Source organism: Camelus ferus, chromosome 35, assembly GCF_009834535.1.
Source record: "Camelus ferus isolate YT-003-E chromosome 35, BCGSAC_Cfer_1.0, whole genome shotgun sequence".
Classification (NCBI taxonomy): domain Eukaryota; kingdom Metazoa; phylum Chordata; class Mammalia; order Artiodactyla; family Camelidae; genus Camelus; species Camelus ferus.
The window spans coordinates 12,132,672-12,151,980 of NC_045730.1; the positions used below are offsets into that span (position 1 = coordinate 12,132,672).

General features: G+C 44.1%; 1 protein-coding gene across 1 annotated transcript in view; it reads left to right on the top strand.

The window, feature by feature from the left end:
* Positions 1-19,309, top strand: part of KIAA1217 (KIAA1217 ortholog) — a 278,647-nt gene that overhangs the window by 234,426 nt on the left and 24,912 nt on the right. Inside the window, 4 exon segments of the mRNA XM_032474159.1 lie at positions 2,279-2,383; positions 2,891-2,940; positions 7,799-7,965; positions 18,246-18,421. Coding sequence (XP_032330050.1) covers positions 2,279-2,383; positions 2,891-2,940; positions 7,799-7,965; positions 18,246-18,421 — 498 coding nt within the window.

A 19,309-nucleotide genomic window follows, 5' to 3' on the forward strand; every position in this document is an offset into this window, starting at 1 on the left:
CTAGGCCAGTGCTGGAATCCATCCTGCCATTTCTCTCCTACCAGACTTTGCTTAGAACCGTAGACTTGCCTATTGCTTACATTTCTTGATATTATCGTCCCCTGAGTGTAGTTAACCTTCCTGTCCTACACTCCAGCTTCACAGAACCCATTCCAAACCAGAGCTGTCTAGACCCTAAGAATGTCCTGCCACTATAAAAGAAAAGAAACCCTTTATGTTTGCCTAGGATTGAGTAAGAGCGATAAACTAAATACATCTCAAGGGAGCTCTGAAGGACCCCACTCTTAGTGTCATGAGTTTGGCTTCCAGCACAACTGTGGGAAGAGTAGGGGCCCTCGACAGCATCCACCAGAACTCAGCAGGTCCCCTCAGATGCCAACCACTCCCCAGGAACCCATTTGTGTGAGTCCACCTCCTGCGTGGCGGGTGGCGTGATCAGCCACCACCCCATCATTTCTCAGGTGCCGTTGCAACTCGGGTCTGACAAAATTGGGATCTCCAATGGGTGTTTACTAACCTGCTTTCCTGAGTGGAATTTCTTACTAGTTTTTCTCTTGACACACGCTCTGCTTTATGGCCAACAGGATGCCCAGAACACAGGTATGACTGAAAATGCGCTATAGCTCAGGTTTAGCATTCACTGCTATGCCTGGAAACCCTTGGAAAGTCACTCTGGATAGATGCAAAGATAGTCTTACTATTTGAGATTTCTTCTTTCCTCACTATTAGAACAAAGAGATCATATTATAAATAGTTATTCTGCCCCCCGCACCCGGTGGGTTTACAAACTTCCACTCTCCAGACTGCATGACTTCCATCCAGGAAACCCCACATTGTGACAGAACCATCCATGTTAAACTAAAGAAAATGCATAGAACTCTGGAATCAGAAGCTTATCATTTGGAAATTAATCTGAATGTTTTCTATGGCACTAAAGGTTATATTCCCAAGGCAAAACGCAAAGCCCAGTAAGTTGTGTATGAACAAAATTACCCTTGAAAATGCTCTTGATTGCCATGAAGTTCAAGATACAGATACAGCATCTCTCATGAAATCCAACATAACCCATAGCCCATTATTTTTTTCTAGTGAAAGAACAGGCCACCATGATTTTTTTTCACGGGGCCCCAGATAAAGTAGTTGGCTTATATTTAAAAGCCACAATGTCTGAATTTGCTGAGTGTAGCACAGAAAGTGTCACTTGCTCCCACTGCAAGAGGCCAATGGGATAGAGGACACCCCCCCCCCCAGTGATGAGTGGTGTCCCTTCTCTGTCTCAGGCTCAGACTAGACACTTGCTGATGGGATCCAATGGTAATTCAGGCGTCCACACTGTTCTGACTGTTCTCCCCTCTTCTTTTATTGCCTTAAACTACCAAGTGAGGATAACTGAATTCACGTGCCACGATGTGTGTCCTGACCTTTGCACTTAGCAGAGGTCAGTCTGTTGTGGTGATTTTATGATGTGTTACAAATAACAGGAATGGTTCCATGACACTGCCATTGACTGAGGCCCGAAAGTGTGAGCCTGTTTCAAAAGCCAGATAAAGCGTGTGTAGCATTAGAGAGCCCTGACCAGACAGGCGTGGTGTCTGTGTGCATAATTTAAAAATTGGGAAGAGTTTTCATGCATGGCTTGAAATAACCAAGTTGTTAGGGGCATTTGTTTTCTGCTTCATCCTGAAAAAGCCCCAGGTTCCCATGACATGGGTTTGAATACCCTTTACCCTCAAGTAAGATTGATTTCAACCCTACTTCTTTGTGCTCTTAAAGAGACATCCACTTGTGTTGCTCTTGGGCGGTCAAACAAGTTTTGCTCTATACATACAACGAACGTCTCCATCCTTTACATCAAAATCGGTCAGCAGCCTCCCAGCTGTGGGGGGTACTGCAGCTCAGAAGTGTTTGCCATGGGGCCCTCGCTGGCCTAGGACCCCGCTGGTGCAGGGGTCAAACAGCAAAAGCAGGGCAGAAAGGCTCAAAAACACAAAGATGCACAAAGAATTACTTCCAAGGGAGAAGCTTTTCTGTTTTCCACGTGGCATCTGCTGGTCTGTCCAGTGTCTTTAGTGAGATCACCGGGTTAATACTAAACTCTGATCATCAAATCTTGAGCTCAGCATGGATTTGCAGCCTCTGTAGCTTCCCCAAGCCAAGTTGGGGTGAACTTTGGTGGCCTCCTAGGTGGAACCCTTTATAACCTTCAGATGATCGTTCACCTAGACAGACCAGTCTGAAAGTCAACAGAGCTTTAACAAACAATTCTCTTGTTTTACAGAGAGAGGATGCAAGCCATGGAGAAACAGATTGCCAGTTTAACTGGCCTTGTTCAGTCTGCGCTTTTTAAAGGGCCCCTTACAAGTAATAGCAAAGATGCGTCTAGGTAAAAAAAGAAGAAAGCAAGCTGATTCAAAATAATTCAATCTGTTTCTCTTTAATTATTAAGATAATTCATTCATTCAAATCGTTTTCTCATAATCATTTCAAGGCTGAAAATATCCACATCTCTATGAATCATGGTTTGTTTGTCTGTCTGTTTGTTTCTGGTAATTCTTGGTCGAAGGTAACACTTTGGCCCAAGAAGGGTAATGGGCTTCCCAGTGCATGTGGCTTCGTGGACCACTGCGCAGTGGCTGCACCCTCCATCCACGCATCTCCACATCCTCCATCATCTGAAGGTTACGAGTGCGCCTCAGCTGCATTCCACCAGCGGTGTCAGCTGCACACCGGGGAAGCCTCTTCCATCCTGGCCACTAGTGGTGCTGATGCTGAAATATCTTCATTGCTTAATCCCATCACTAGCTGCTGCTGATCGCTTAGAATAGTGGGTGGAAAGGGGGAAAAGGCATTTCAGAGACGGGAGAGATGACTCTCTTTTTCTTTTATTCAGCGAGAAAATGATGAAAACCGCAGCCAGTAAGAACCACACAGACGGTGCAGGTAAGTGTTCTTCGGAGCAGCAGGAGGCCAGGAGGCTGCCTTTGACGCACCCGGGCTTGCTTCCAGACCTATTAATCTCTGCCTAAGTCATCTGGGATAACTCACCACTCCACCACTCCTTCCCTGCTTTATACTGCAATTCCAGATGAGTCATTAATTCAGGGGGCCTGATCCCCTCAGTCCTCTCCCTTTAGTCTTCATTCGTTCATTCACTTACTCATTTATTCATTTATGAGGCCATAAATCCAACAAATACCTGGTCTCGGGCAAGAACAGTGGGCATCACTCAGACGGGGCTGCCTATCTCCTAATCGCATGCAGAAGATGGATCTGGGATGGGTAATTGTACATGTGTGTTGAGTGTTCAGAAAAAGTGCAGGATGCATATTTAACCAACAGGTCTAGCCTCCACCAACGGCATTTCCCTGAGGAAGTAACACAAATGGAGGCCAAAAGGATGAGGTTTGGGGAGAAGCCATCCAGGTAGGGAGCAGAGCCAGTGCAAATGCCCTGGTGAGGAATTTAGTTACTATTCTGAGTGCAGAGGGAAGCCGTTGGAAGGTTCTACACTGAGGGTCTCAGCCCAGCTGCAGTATGTGACTGGTTGAGAAGGGGCAAGAGCTGATAGGCGGCCATCAGGGGTCCAGGCAGGAACAGGTGTCCTTGAACCTGGGCCTCCTTTTAGATGCCAGCACCTCCTCCCCCCACTAGGGAGCCTCAGTTATATTTCCTGTGGACTTTCCTGGTATCCAGGTTTCTTGGATGTAGATCTTATCCTGCAGGCTCAAGGTGGGCCTCTGTCAAGAATATGAAGTCTTCCCTTCCATTGGGTTAGAAGTAGAAATTGTTACCAGGGACATGTTTGGCTACTGAATTACTTAGGAAGCATGTGGCAAGTTGGGTGAAACCCCTCATTTGGGGAAGCCACAGAGTGTGGTGCCACGTGGTGGAGAGAACAGAATTGGGGACTTAAGTTGAGACATCTGTTGGTCCTGGTTCTGCACGAAGTTCAGGCGCTTCAGCTGTAAAGCCAGCAGGGCTGGTCTTCCAGCCTCCCCAGTCCTCCTGGAATTTGTTGGTTTACTTAGAAATCATTCAGTGACCTTGGCTGTGGCCAGAGAATTATTTCATGGAAATTGCTGAACCTGTCTTCAGAGCAGTTGCCAGTTTGCTTTGGAGATATGTATTCATTTATTTTCTGATCTGTTATGAACTCATGGGGGGAAAGGGGCCCTTACTGAACTCATAGAAACAAGAGAGTGGACTGGTGGTTGCCAGGGCCTGGGGGTGGAGGACATGGGCGATGTTGGCCGAAAAGTACAAACTTCCAGTTAAAAGGTGAGTAAGTTCTGGGGACCAGAATGTACTGATTATAGATAACAATGTTGCACTATACACTTGAAAGCTGCCAATAGAGAATAGATCTTAAATATTCTTACCACAAGAAAGAAATGGAAATTATGTGACGGGATGGAATGGGTGCATTAGGAAGACAGTAATGCAACATGTAAATGTATCAAATCAACACACTGTGCACCTTAAAGTTACACTTTACACAGTGTTATATGTCAATTTTATCTAATACAGATAAACAACAAGTTTATACTGTACAGCACAGGGAACTATATCCAATATCTTGTAGTCACCTATGGTGAAAAAGAATATGAAAACAAGTATATGTATGTTCATGTATGACTGAAGCATTATGCTGTACACCAGAAGTTGACACAACATTGTAAACTGACTGTACTTCAATAAAAAACATATATATAAAAATATATCATGGGCCAGCAAAAAAAAAAAAATTAATGAAGTTGGGGGGGGAATGAAGCTACCAAACACTAAAGCATTCCATTCCTCTGGATTCTATTCTAGAAATAATAATAATAATAATAATAATAATAATAATAATAATAATAATAATAAATAAATTATAAATATAATTATAATTAATGTAATTACAATTATTATTACTTCAGGAAGCATTTAAAGAGTGTTTCCTAAGTGCCAGGCACTGTTCTGAGTGCTTTTTCACGCATGGACTCATTAACTCCTGACGCAGCCTCATGGGATGGGTACACTTATTATTCCCATGTTCTAGATGTGGAAACTGAACACACATCTGTACACATGTGACCCCATCAACGTGCTCCACCAACCTGTCATTGTATCTCATCTTTTCGTGTTAAGGAGCCCCAGCTTCTTTAAAGAAACGTAGGTTGTTTCATTTCTCTGTTTTGAACAACTTTGCAAGTATCTTTTTCGAAGCATGGGGGAAGGAGCAAGCGTAATTTCTTTGGGATGCATTGCCCCAGGTGGAATCAGTAAGTCCAAAGGGACAAAAAGCTGAGTAGCACTGGCAACACACTGCCAGTTTTCACTTAGGAAAGGTTGAGCCAATTTGCAGTGCCACCGGCAACATGCACATGTGTTTGCTCCCCTGGGTCTCTGCTGGGTTTGGTCTTTCTCATTCTAATGTGTCAGGGCTACATGTGGTCCACAGGGCTTTCGTTGCCGTAGCAGCCTTGTACAGTGTGCAAAATATATTAATTCTTCCATAATCTTAGGAAGTGAGCGACAAGAACTATTATTGCTGTTCTGTAGACAAGGATGCAGAATTATTGCAAGGCGCTCATTTGGCCAAGGGTACATGAGAAAGGGAAACCCAGCCTTCCTGTTCCTTTAGGAATATTTGGCTTACCGTGGACATAAGAGAACAGAAGGAGCCTCCCATTTCAAAGGCGTACCATGTGTTTTAGTGTATTATGCCATTTAAACACATAACCCTAGGAAGATGTTAGCCACAGAGCTGGTAAGTTTCACAGCCAGTCTGGCCAACCCTAAAACCCATGTTCTTTCAATCGCAAAAGGACATATTAAATTCCCATCAAATCTGTATGTAGTAAGACTACATCAGGGTGTACCCCGACTGAAGTAAATTACCTATGAGCGGACCTGGCAGGAGGAAGAATAGGCCATGAAGTGCACAGAAGGTGTGTTCCGGGGACCACTGCACCAAATAGGACAGCTGGTGCAGTGTCGTCTTTGTTGGAGAAGTACCTTAAGGAAATGATGTTGTGTGATGTGAGTGTGTGTGCGCGTGCATGCATGTTAAAGGAAAACTTTCGGTTTATTGTTCTCCCCTGAGAACACTTGATCCGAGGTGCTGTGTTAACTCAGACATGCTGCTGTTACAGGAAACGTCTCTGCACAGCCTTTCACTGAGGACCTTCGCAGTTGGAGAACACTCTTTGGGGACAATTGCAGGGATGCCAAATCCTGCTCTTCTGAGGGTGATTTTGATTCTGGTGGAAGGGAGTGGTAATGGCCCAAAGTTGGTCAGAGGCACAACTGGTGATGACAGGAGTGGCCAGTTGGGCTCATAAAGATAACTGAAGGCTCCCTGTCTGGTCTGCTGGGGCTTGCTCTGCAAGGGGGCCGTGATTGCTGGGAGACCGGTTCTCTGGGGACGGGCACCCAAGGAGGAGGAATCTGGGATTCCATCAGCTCTCCGTTGGCATTGCTGGGACCAAGCAAGTAAGCAGAGAGTTTGGGGGCAGTCCTCGCTCACCGGCACAGCCCCCCATAGCCACAGCAGCCACTCAGTCAGGCCTGCAAGGCTGTGTGTTCTGGGAAAGGAAAGACAGGAAGAGGGGCCGCTACTTTGTAATAACTCCAGGTACACAAAGCAACAAAAGGGTTCTGTCGTGCAAGGTCAGCCTGGACTCTTGCAAACCTTCCATTTTGTATCTTACAGGAAAGAGCTGAAACAGGCCTTCCGATGTGTGTGTTTGTGTATGGATGTGTGTTTGTGTATGTGTATATGTGTTGCAGATTCCTTGTCTGCTTCTCTGCTTGAAGCCTGCTCCTTAAAATTGTGTTGCCCTAAAAAGGAGATAGCATCTCCTTTTGATTCCCACACCCTGCTGATCCTGTGACTGCTACTCGGGACCCTTTTGGGGGCATTTTTAAAGCAAACTTGCTCAAATCAGGCCCTGCCCAGATGGACTTGGGAAATACATGAGGATTGTTTAAGTTGGACTCAGGAAGCAAAGTTTATGGCAGCGACAAAACTTTGGGAAGAGTTTAGGCAGAGTTTCATTCTGCTGCCTTTTTTGATTCTTCTCCTAAAGAATATTCACTTCATGCATGATTTTTTTTCACCCAAAGAGATGTGTGCAGAGGTCTGGAAACCTGAAGGGATTCAGGAGAGTACCCAATTGTTACTAGTTTCCACTTGGTGCTCAGCCAGATCTCTGCCCAGAACTAAGAGTGCATGTTCTTGGGGTACATCTGCCTGCAGGGAGCAGTCACATTAGCACCCTGTGTTGGGGCCCAGAGTTTTAAAATTCTTTTTTCTATTATAAAATTATATTACTATACAGATTCACAAGTACAAAAAGGAGTAATATAAAAACATAAAACTCACAGAATACTTACCAGGTAGAGTTACTTTTAACACTTTGTCATATATACATTTATCTTTTCTCTATGCAAATCTGTGTGTTTATTAAAGAAGCTGCATGGATGGATAGACAGACAGACAGACAGACAGCTTCCTTAATACGACGTCATGCTGTACATCCTGCTCTGTGATCTGCCTTCCTATAGCACCAGACTTCTGGAACATGACATTTACAGACTGCATATTATAACATTGCATCACCATTCCATAATTTATTTAAACCCAATTACTTCTTTTGGCCCTTTAGAGAAAACTAACATCATTTAAAAAAAATTTTTTTTTTCACAGTGAAGTAAAGAGGCATTTTCAGGGTTATCAGTCATCTGTACTGGGATGGGGCTCACAGCTTCGACTTTCCTTTCTGCCATTCTCAGGGCTGCTCTTTTCTCATAGGAACGCCCCAAGTTCCCGGCGGGAAGACTCTCGGCGCCCTGGAGTCCTCGGGGACACTCAGCCAGCTCCCGCCTGCCAGCACCTCTGCCGTCCATCTGAGCCTGCTGGACATGAGGCGGAGTGTGGCCGAACTCAGGCTTCAGCTCCAGCAGATGCGACAGCTCCAGGTACAGACCTTGTCCCCTGTGGACAGCATCCTCTTACTTAGCTGCCCAAAGTCAGCTTTCTCCTCCTCCCGTCCGCCTCCTCCTGCATCCCTAGCCCCACAGAATCTTCCCGGGCTTCATCCACCATCCTTTCACTGGGATAACTGAGGACCAGGATGCAGGCACCATGATGTCCTGGTTTCCTCTTTTGCACACACTCTTTCTCTAGAGCCTTCTGCTGCAATGATAATTTATCTATACCCTCTTCTTTAAGCTGTGCACGCTTTTGCACATGAAAAAAACATTAAACATCTGGTTTTTGGAGGAGAGCTAAAGGAGAGGAGCCCCATGGAGCACTCTAACAGCCAGTTATGACTTCCTGCTTAATAGTGTTTGGCTCTTTGCTTTTCCTCAGTGAGCATGTGCAAAGGTGCTGTAGGCAGCTAAGGGATTTTTGGGGGGTTTTTTTTGTTTGTTTGTTTTTTGCAAGGAACCATGATGCATTTAGAAGTAGGAGTTTGGATCAGAGGATGAATTCAGAAGGAAAAGAAGCCATCATGGCTGATTTGAGAAAAAAATCTGCATTTTATTTGGATGGTGTGTGTGTGTTTCACATTATTCTCCTTACCCTTTTCCCGTTGTTGAGGAATATATGAACTACACGGCAATCAGAGGGCAGGGGAAAGTGAGCCTTCATGTCACAAATCTTGGTGAACAAATCCCATAAATCTGACAAGGCGGGATAACGTGTGTCCCAGTTCAAAGCAATAAGGAACTGGGGGAGTGTATCTCTTCATGAGATTATATGTCTGCTTCTTCGTGTATCAGCCTCACGCCTCCCTGCCTTTGGTGGCAGGTTAGTCATTAAGGATGTAGTGCTGGCTTGTACTGTGCCCAGGCATCCTCCTTGACTTGGAGATGCTCATAGTCCAGATGTTGGTAAAAGGCAAACCCACCCAGGAACCCATAGCAGCCACACAGGTGTGGCATCCTCAGTGGGATGCAGGCTCTGGTGCCTGTGAGTCCGTTGAGGAAATGGCTTCAAACCACAGCTGCTTTACCTCTTCAGTTCACTAATACTTGTGCCCTGAATTTTTCACCGCCTAATTAAAGCTAAGAAGGTGAATTCCTCTTGCCCTGTACCTACAGAAGGGAGGGGAGCCTGAGAGCTGGCCCTGAGGTCCCATCGCAGATCACACTGCCCAGATCTCCAAAAGCTACTGTCTCTCAGGCAACGTCCCACACTCCTCGGACATCTCATGCAAATTCACTTAAATCCTCTTCTGAACCATGTCACCGAGGAAGTGCCCCAGTCTTTATAATTGCTTCTCCTTGCTTTGCGATTTTAAAGACACTTTGCAGTGAAATAGTGTACAGGTTGGGCCAAAGATGTGTGCAGAGTGACCAAGTCCAATGCCCACAGTGTCCAGGCGGTAACTTAACGAGTGAGTGGATGAGGGACAATGGCAAGTTGGCTCCTCTAAAGGACAGTCACCCCTCAGCTCCAGGTAGCTCTTAATCGGGTGGAAGAGGCCAGTGTTTCTAGGTGTTTCAATATTTCAGGAGAATCTGGAAATAGATGTTTCATATGAAATATCTGTAATCATTCTAAAAATGTTGGAAAGTAATTTAAAAATCAGTAATTTCATACTCTGCAGGCCAGAGAGGGTCAGTGGGCTCCCAGGTTCTTACCTGGGGGTTTTGGAGGTTAAACCCCATCTCACGCCACTCCTGCCTTTTAGTGCCACCTGCTGGCCATTTGGAAATTGTGCGCTCCTAGGTGGGCGCACAAATCTTTCTGAAAGCGTCGTTTATGTAGGAGTACCTACTGCTTTCAAAAGCGAGCATTTGTTGGTGTGGGGGTGGAGATGGAATGGCTGTAAATACGACCCCTCCCGTGAAGTGTGGTGAATTTGATACCCAGGCGGCGATGTGTGGGCTGTGGCATCACCCTGCCAGGGACTGGCTGGGAGGGAGGGGTCTCCCACAACTTGCCACTCCTTGTAACCCTTGAACTGGGGAGGCTCAGCTGCAGAATCAGAGCTTCTCAAACAAAGAGGCTCTCCAGTCCAATGTGGGACACTCCCTTAACCACACAAGTTCCTTTATTGCCCTGAAGCTGGTCAGCTTTCCGGGTTTTTGGAGGAAGGAACACAGAGCAGGCATGCTCTTGAGCTCGGGCTTTGGTGCAGGTCTAAAGCGTAGACGTGCGGGGAAGGGGGAGCTTTGATTCCTAGCCTGGATGCTCTTGTTTCTGCCCCAGTCTCTGTATCCTCTGTACCCCAGCCTGCTTTCAGGGGAGTCTGCTTAAGACAAAACCAGTTTGGAATAATGAAGCCATCTCAGCACATGCATTATACGCCAAAAGTAAAATGCAACCCCAAAGTAATTGTAAGCCCAATAGCAGAGCTACCATCAGAGACCTACGGAACTCTGGGAGAGTCTCAAAAGAACCAAAATTGAAGTAGAAATTCAGATGTTCCTTGAACTGTGTTACAAAATAGTGAAAACGAATGAGTCTGTGCTTGGCAGCCGGCTCCAGTAATGAGATAATTAAATCAACGGGAAAATCCTAGACTGTAAAGCACATCCTATTTGAGCATTTCATTTGCCGGATTGATGGATTATTCTCAGAAGGAGGAATTTGATGTAGACACAGTGGGGTGGGTGGATTTAAATAGGGGGGAAAATGTAGAGGGAGATGGACAGCCTGAGAAGATGATCAAGGTTATTAAAACTCCCTGCTCTCCGGTCTCCCATGCAGTGTTAGCCTAAGGGACCCATTCTTAACCCCTGGAGAATCACCTGAGGCCCTTCATAGAAACAGTGATACCTGAACACCACTGCCAGAGTCTGACTTTGTTAGTGTGGATCAAGAGCCAGGCACTAGTGGTTCTAGAATGTTCCAGGGTGAGAACTGCTGTTCTCAGATACTGTGAACACTCAGTCCGTAGTCCAAGAGATGCCTCTTGGAAATTGAGCTCTCAGTCAGCTATTAGAAGGAGAGAAGCAGAAACACCCTGTAAACGTGAAAAACACACTCAGTGACTTCAAAGCCCAGACGCTAAATATGCGCCTCATTCCCACTGGCTAATCAGACGTGTTCTCTGCTTAGTCATAACTGACACCAGAGCCATATGGACCCTTTATTTTGTTATGTTCCCGCCCCAAGGTAAGAATTGCACCTGCAGTTAGCTGGTAGCAATGGAAAGAGAGACAGGTGAAGGTCTTACATCTAACAAATGGACCCTTCAAAAGATGATCGTCTTTTTGTCTATTACCTTTTCTAATATGATTTAGGGAAGAAAAAAAAAAAGTGATGAGCTACATCTTTTTTTCCCCAAAATGCCACAATACTTGGATTTTACCAGGGTCACTGAGTATCCACCAAAGTGGCTGCAGTTCTGTCCCTCTCTGTGGGTTGAGGGGAGAGAGAACTTTCTGGAAGAGATGGTTCAAGTTCCTTGGGGGCTAGATGAGACTTGGCATGAAGAGAGAACAGCTATTTCCTACATCTCTAGTTCCCACAGTTTTTTCTTGGTCCTTTATCTCCTGCTTCCTGATAAATTAAAAATTGGATTATTTCTGAACTTACTGTTCCATTTTTAAGACTACTGAGAATCTACTATGTCTTCCCAAGAGAGGGAGGAGGTAAAACAGCAACATAAAAAAGAAACATAGCAGTACACAGAGCCTTAGTATTTGAAATGATATAATTCAGTACCGTTGTCTTAAGGTGTCTTTTTATAAGCTAGTGCCTCACAGAAATGCACCAGAGTCTCATTTATCTTCTGACATTAAAAATAACGGTCATGGGAAAGTGTATCCCTGAGAAAAGCATGCAAGAGGAGTGTTTTCCCCTAGCAGGCAGGAATAATAAATGGAACTAGCACAGGACTTGACGATCAGGCTGCCAGACAATGTACCAAGCCCTCAACAGACCTGCACACAGGGACTGTCTAAGATGGGGTAACATCTCCCAGGTAACATGTGGTTGTGAACAGGCATCTTATTCCTTGTTCCCTCAGCCTAGGGAGTTAACCCAAGTGGTCAGGAGTCATTCTGGGGATGGGCTGTCATCATGAAACTTCCTGATTTGTGGCACAACCACTGTTCACTGTCACTGCTGAACAGCAAAATCAGTTCAATTAAACTGGCAAGACTGATAGACGTTACCTAAGAAATCAAGATGAGTATGTGAGGGACATGTCCATCTTGAGGTGGGTGGAATTAGGTTTAGGCCATTTCCTATCTTCTCAATGAAGTTGATATGGATAACTTATTTGGTCCAGTTCAGCTTTTAATAGCCAAAAACGTTATTTCTGTTTATTTTTATAAAAATGTCAAGGCATGGCATTTACAATAAACAAGTTTCCAGAGATGAAGGGATCAATGCCACCGTACTTGCCTTCCTACCACTGACAGCTAGAACACCGCAAAATAAATAAATGTATGAAACAACTCTATTCAGATACTGGACAACAGACAGCACAGGAGTGTGATCCTTAGAAGAATGGAAAGAAAGGAGGTGAAACATATAAACGCCTCAGCTTTCTGTCTGGGGACAGTTTTTAGATCGTGATGCAGAGGCATAACCCCAACAGCGCACTGACCATCCGACTGAGTTGAAGGTAAAGAGCTGAAGAAGCTAGGATTTTTGGAGTGAAGTGCCGAGTAAGAGGCAGCTCTGTGGAGAAAGAATGATGTAAATCTGTGGCTCTCTTGTCGACTAAGAAGCCACGCATGCGTATTGTGAAAGACCACTAAGCCAGGCACGAAGTGGGAGGCTGCAAGCTAAGAAATTCCCAGAACTCACACCCGGCGGGGAGATGTTTGTGTCTTGACCAGCAAGAGTAAAGAGGGTTTATTGATTCTCTGGGGCATTCAGTGGTGATCAGAGAAGGGCTATGCTTTAGTCTTAGGACTAAACTAGCTTTAGAGTAAAGGCTATTCACTCTGAAAGCTTAAACACAAGCTTCCAAAAAAATAAAAATGATCCACAAGGAACTGAACTGTCTGCCAAAGACAGTCCAAAATCTGTAAAGGAAAAAAACAAAATCCAGAATTCCATGCCCAGCATCCAATCAAAAGTGACTAGACATGTGATGATGCTGAAGAATGTGACCCATAACCTTAAGAAAAATCTGTCATTGGAAACCAATCAGAAATGACAGAGATCATGGGATCACCAGCAAGAGCTTTTTAAACAGCTATGATAATTCTCAAGGATTCAAAGAGAAACATGAACACAATGAGACGGAAAATAGAAGATGTTAAAAGTATCTAAGTGGAGCTTTCAAGAGCTGAAAAACACAATATCTGAACAGACTTAATGGAATACTAGTCACAGCTGAAACAAAATATCAGTCAGCTTGAAAACACAGCATTCCAGGTGTCCAAACTGAAGGATAGAGAAGGAAAAGGCTGTTCAGAAAATGAACTGAAACTTAATGATTTTTGGAACAATATTAGGTGGTCAAAAGGGAAGAGAAAATTACTAGAAGAAATAATGGCTTAAATTTTTCCCAATTTGATGAAAGCTCTGTATCCACAGACCAAAAAAAGTCAAGCTCCTAGGATAAGCAGTTATGGAACCACATTAAAGCATATTGTAATCAACGTGCTAAAAACCAAGGATAAAGAGATACATCTTACAAGCAGCTGGAGGGAAGTGGGGAGACACATTACATACAAAGAACCATAGATAAGAACACTGAAAAACAAAACAAAAAAATTAACTTCTCAGAGACAGAGACAGAAGTTAAGTAAAAAAAAATGGAATGACAGCTTTAAACCAGTGAAATTAAAAAGCTCCTTCAGAAAATAGAGGACACTTCTCAACTCATTTTATGAAGGCAGCATTACACTAAAAGCAAAACCAGTCAAAGGTATTATAAGAAAAGAAAGCCACAGACCAATATGCCTCATGAAAATATATGGAAGAAAACTTTAATAAAATATTAGCAATTGAATCCAGCAGTTTATAAAAAGGATAATACGTTATCCTGGATTTTATCCCAGAAGTCCAAGACTGTTTTAATATGAAAAAAAAAAAAAAAAGAATCAATGTATTTGACCTTTTAGCAGAATAAAGGAGAAAAATTATATTTCAATAAATGCAGAAAAATGTGACAAAATTCAATACCGATGATAAAAAACACTCAGCGCTCTTGTAATAGAAGGAAATGTCCTTAACGTGATAAAGGGTGTCTGAAAATTCTACAGAAAACATTATAGTTAATGGTAAAACACGACCATACTCCCTACAAAGTCAGGACCAAGGCCAAAGAAGCCTCCTGTCACTTCTGCTTAACTCTGTACGGAATGTCCTAGCAAGCGCAGGAAGGCCAGAAAAGGAAAGAAAAGGCGTATGGATGGGAAAGTTAAAAGTGTAATTGGCATTACTCACAAGTGACTTTGCAGTCGTGATTGTGTACCTATCAAATCAAAAACATGCTATCAGAAATAAATGAATGTAAGCAAGATCACCAGAATCAAATCTACATGTATGGAATTTAGAATACCCCTCAGTGTGAAAAAGAATGAACTACTGAAACTCTCAGCAGCATGGCTGGATCTCAAAAATAATAGATACTGAAGGAAAGAAGCCAGACACAGATTCACTTTGCACAGTTCCATTTGTATGACTTTCTAGAACAGGAAGAACTAAGTGTAGCGGGATATAAAGCAGATGGGTGGTTTCCATGAGCTGGGGGTTGGGAGATGGAGTGCAGAGAGTCATGAAGGGATTCGCTAGGGTGAGAACACGTTGTCCACCTTCTTAGTGGTGCTTCCATTGGTGTATACATTTGTCGAAACTCATTGATCTGAGCACTCAAAATAGGTACATTTTACTGTCTGTAAACTATACCTTAATAGAGTTTTTTTTTTTTAAGTTGTTTGAAATTTAGAATCCCTGCTAAGCAAAAATAAATGTAACGATTTGAAGTGCTGGTGACTAATTTATTTGAAACACTTAGTGAGAGATGTTGATCCGCATCCTGCCTTCAGCGTGGCTTTTTACACACCCTGGGAGGAAGTCCTGGAGACAGTAGCAAGAATGCCATGTGGGGAGGGTGGGGGACCAAGGGACAGTGGAAAGAGCCTATACACATCTTTATTCCTTCATGATTAACTCATTGTTGCCTGTGCGCCACCCAGTGTGCTATGGAAAATTCGCTTTTTAGTCTCTCTCTAGCTGGCTCTGGTAGGCTTCTCTTTCTGGAAAGGAGGATCATACAGCCTGCAACTCCAGTCAAGTCTCTCCCTGCCTCCCCATTGAGTGCAGTAATGTGAATGTGATCTGACCATGTTAACCAGTTGAATAATTTGCATATTACACGCAGTTGGGTTCTTCTGATATGTCCATAGGCTTCTCAGGAACATTATACATACTATCCACGGTTGATTGGATCCATAGATGCGGAACTGCAGATATGGAGGGCTAGCTGTAAAGTTATACCCAGATTTTTGACAGCGCAGAGAGTAGGCACCCTTAGCCTCTGCATTGTTCAAGGGTCAACTGTATTGTCATTCATTTAGCAAATACGTATTGGGTACCTACCATGTGCCAGAAACTGCTTGTGGCTGGGAATAAAACACATTGCTGTCTAGTACTCCCTATTTAGCAGATGGTGATTGGAAAGTTACTGGATTGAATTTGAAAGACATGGTTCTTAAACTGATTCTACCCTGCAATTGCTGAGTGACTCTGAACAAGTCAGTTAATCTCTCAGGGCCTCACATCTCCCATCTTTCAAATTTCAAGAATTTGAAATAGTCTAGGAATCATTTCCAGCTTGACAGCCACTGTCATTATCTACTGCTGACTGGACCATAACTTTATTCGAGCTTGTATGTGAGATTTGGGCATGAGGGTTAGCTGCACAGGACTGTCCCACACAGCTCACAGCACAGTGATACCTATCCACTCAAGAACCCTTTTCTTAGACCATGATGCTCACCCTTGGTGTCACATCAGAATCATCTGGGGACTTTAAAAAAAAAATTCCTAATGCCAAGCCTGCATCTCAGCCCAGTTAAGTCAGAATCTCCCAGGGATGGACCTAGGAGTCAGTCACGTTTAAACACATTTAATCATCTATTTATTTGTCCCTTTCATATCCATTACCATTCACCCCCCAAAGCCCCAAAGAAAGTAGGTCTGGAAGATCTGACACATGGCACTGAATTTGATAACCATTTTGATAACAGCTGGTGTTGCTGTGTGTATTTCACAACAACTGTATTCAGAGCAAGTCAGGGCATTAGCACTGAGCTTAAGGCATATCTGAGTCCATGGGTCACCCCGTATTTCTACCATCTAGGAAAGAATTTTGGATTCTTCATTGTCTGTTATTACCAACATTATTGCTTAACTTAATTCACACATTCAATAAATATTTGTTGACTGCATGCTATGTGCCAAGCACTGTGTCCTGGAGACTCCGTGGAGAGCAGAAATTAACCAGGTGGTGGGAATAACACGTGCAAAGTCCCTGTGGCAGAAAGGGGGTTGGCCAGTCAGAAGAACTGAAAGGATGGTCACGTGGCTGGAGCAGAGAGGGTGCTGGCTTCATGCAGTGGGAGGAGGCTGGCACTGTGGGAAAGCAGCAGACCGCCATGCTCCGTGGGCGGAGCTGTAGCTGCAGGGATTGTGGGAGGAAGTTGCCGTCTGTGCATCATCTCCAAACGTGTTGCCTTTCAGCAATATACTGACTAACTCTTTTTAAGACCACAATAAAAAGACATTATTAGCAAGAACAGTGTGCAAGCTTGCTCATGAGTCATCTAGAGGAGGTCACCCAAGAGTGGCACGTTTTTATTTGATTCCCTCCCAGGCAGAACCGCACACCCCACCCTCCAGGTTTATGCTCCCTCATAACAATAGATCATATGCACTGAGGGCCAGGTTTGCACCTGGCACTATGGTAAGCACTTCATTGCCTCACAGAATTTCCACTACCAGCCTGTGAGATAGGACTATTACTGTGCTTTTTTATGGAGAGACACAGAGAGATGAATAATTCACCCACAACTGCACGGCTACAAAGTGGTAAAACTGGGAAATGGGCCCAGGCAGTCTCTCGTTGGATGGCCAGTTGATCGCGGTGCTGTGTTGATGCTGGAACATGATGTTGGCTCTGCTTGGGGCTCATTTGAAATTTTTTCACCTTTATTCAGAGAAAATAGAAGCTACGATGAGGTTTCAAGTGGCTAGTAACACGGTCCAATGGCATCTCCCCCCACCATGGGCTCAGATAATGGATAGGTTGACAAAGATGTCATCACTCCTAGGATGTGACACACAATCTGTGAAACCAGAAAATGAAGGAAACAATAACGGTTAATTGAAATTTCAGGGGAACTTAGGTACGATGTAATAGGTATAACATAATTATTGGTTTTGAGGCCGATTGAATGAATTCACTTGATGTATGTGTTGTCAGAAAATTATCCTGCCCCTGGGAAGCACTTAATGCCTTCTTGGAAACAGGACTCAAGTGTTTGGCTAGATTTTTGCGAAGCCTGGATTCAAACCCACACATCCTGCACTCTGGGGTGAGTAACAAGAGTGCTCTGGAAACTATGTGGAAAATTATATGGAAACTGTGGCCTTAGGTATGCAAGCAGCCTATGTGTAATGCAGGGAAATGAGTTCATTGCTGAGAGCCTTGGGCTCATGTGGGTTCATTATCATTGCCTCTGTTGACATCAAATCTTGTGTTTTAATGGTCTGGGATTACCTGGTATTTGGTACATGGACCCATTAACAAGAGGGACACAGATTCTCTTTTAACTGATATGCTGAAATGGTCCGTAGTCAAATCAACATTGGGTGAGAACCTTTCTATACCAAGCAGTAACTCATTTAAGTCCCACCAAGAGAACTGAGTCTTGATCCTTAGAGATAAGGAATGGGAGACCAAGAGGAATGTGCCCAAAGTCTCACAGTGCATCAGGGACAGGGTTTAGGGTTTGAGCCAAAGCTGGTGCTCTTATAAAAACATGCCAGTGAGAGTTTACATCCGTCATCCAGGATGCACTACCAGTGTGGAGAAAGGATCCTGTTTTTGCAGACGCGGACGTGAAAGTCTGGTTGTCAGCTGGCTGCTAAAACTCGAATGTTGGCTGAGGCAGCAATATTGTATACAGTCTGTGCTCCCTTCCGTTTCTCATTGAAATAAAGATTCTGCTGCAGGGCTATTCACTCAAACTCACTCCTGAGGACTGCTGGGCGCTCCGGCACCTCTGTGTCCACCCGGCAGAGCCCAGGGAGCTCAATTTCCTTTGTCCAACAGCTGCAGAACCAGGAGCTGCTGCGGGCAATGATGAAGAAGGCTGAGCTGGAAATCAGCAGCAAAGTGATGGAGACGATGAAGAGACTGGAGGACCCTGTGCAGCGCCAGCGGGTCCTGGTGGAGCAGGAGAGGCAGAAGTACCTGCACGAGGAGGAGAAGGTGGTCAGGAAGTTGTGGTGAGTGCAGCCCCTCGCTGCATGCGTAGCTGTGCAACCTACAAAGGAAACCTGTCTTTGCTAAAGAGGAGGCCCTTCCTACACGGTGCTCTCGCCCTCTTTCTTTATGGAGCACCTACTGTGTACAGATAGAGTTCGGCTGGTTCTAGGTCTCTGTGGACCCTTAGCCACTGTCCCTCCAGCCAGGTCCAGGAAATCCAGCAATCCTCGGGGGTCTGAGCTAGTTTCTTTTGAAGCTGGAACATCACGCTGTTTTGCAGGGATCAGCCACACATGAAATGAAAAGCAGCCAGTGGCAAAACCCCAGTGATAAATGGGAAGTCTTCACTTCATCTCAATAAATTAAGACTAATAGCTGAAATAACATGGCACTAAAATTACCCTACGATTATTCAACGGTAGTTAAAATCGCAAAAGAAGAATTTAAATGTAGAGTATATCTGATCCAGAATGAAAGATGCTTCCTTGAACGTCACCAGTCTGCTGAGGTTGTTATTGAAAGCATCTATCAAGTCCCAGTATTGATATGAGCTGAGGGTTATTACTCCCAGTCACTGGGGCAGACCCATCTTTTACGTTAATGTATGTTTTGTTATGCGATGAAGATTTATCATAGAACCATTTCATCTTTTAGTGAACAGTCTTTGGCTTGAGTTCTTCTAGTGTTGGTAATTCTCTCTCTCTCTCTTTTTTTTTTTTTTTTTTTTTTGAGTTCTTCAAAGCCATTTTTATTGATTGATTTATTTTAAAAATGTTTATACAATTTTTAAGGTGACATTCCATTTACAATTATTACAAAATAGTGGCCACATTCCCCATGTTGTACAATAAATATGTCTTTGTAGCCTGTCTGATACCCAACAGTTTGTACCTCCCACTCCTCCACCC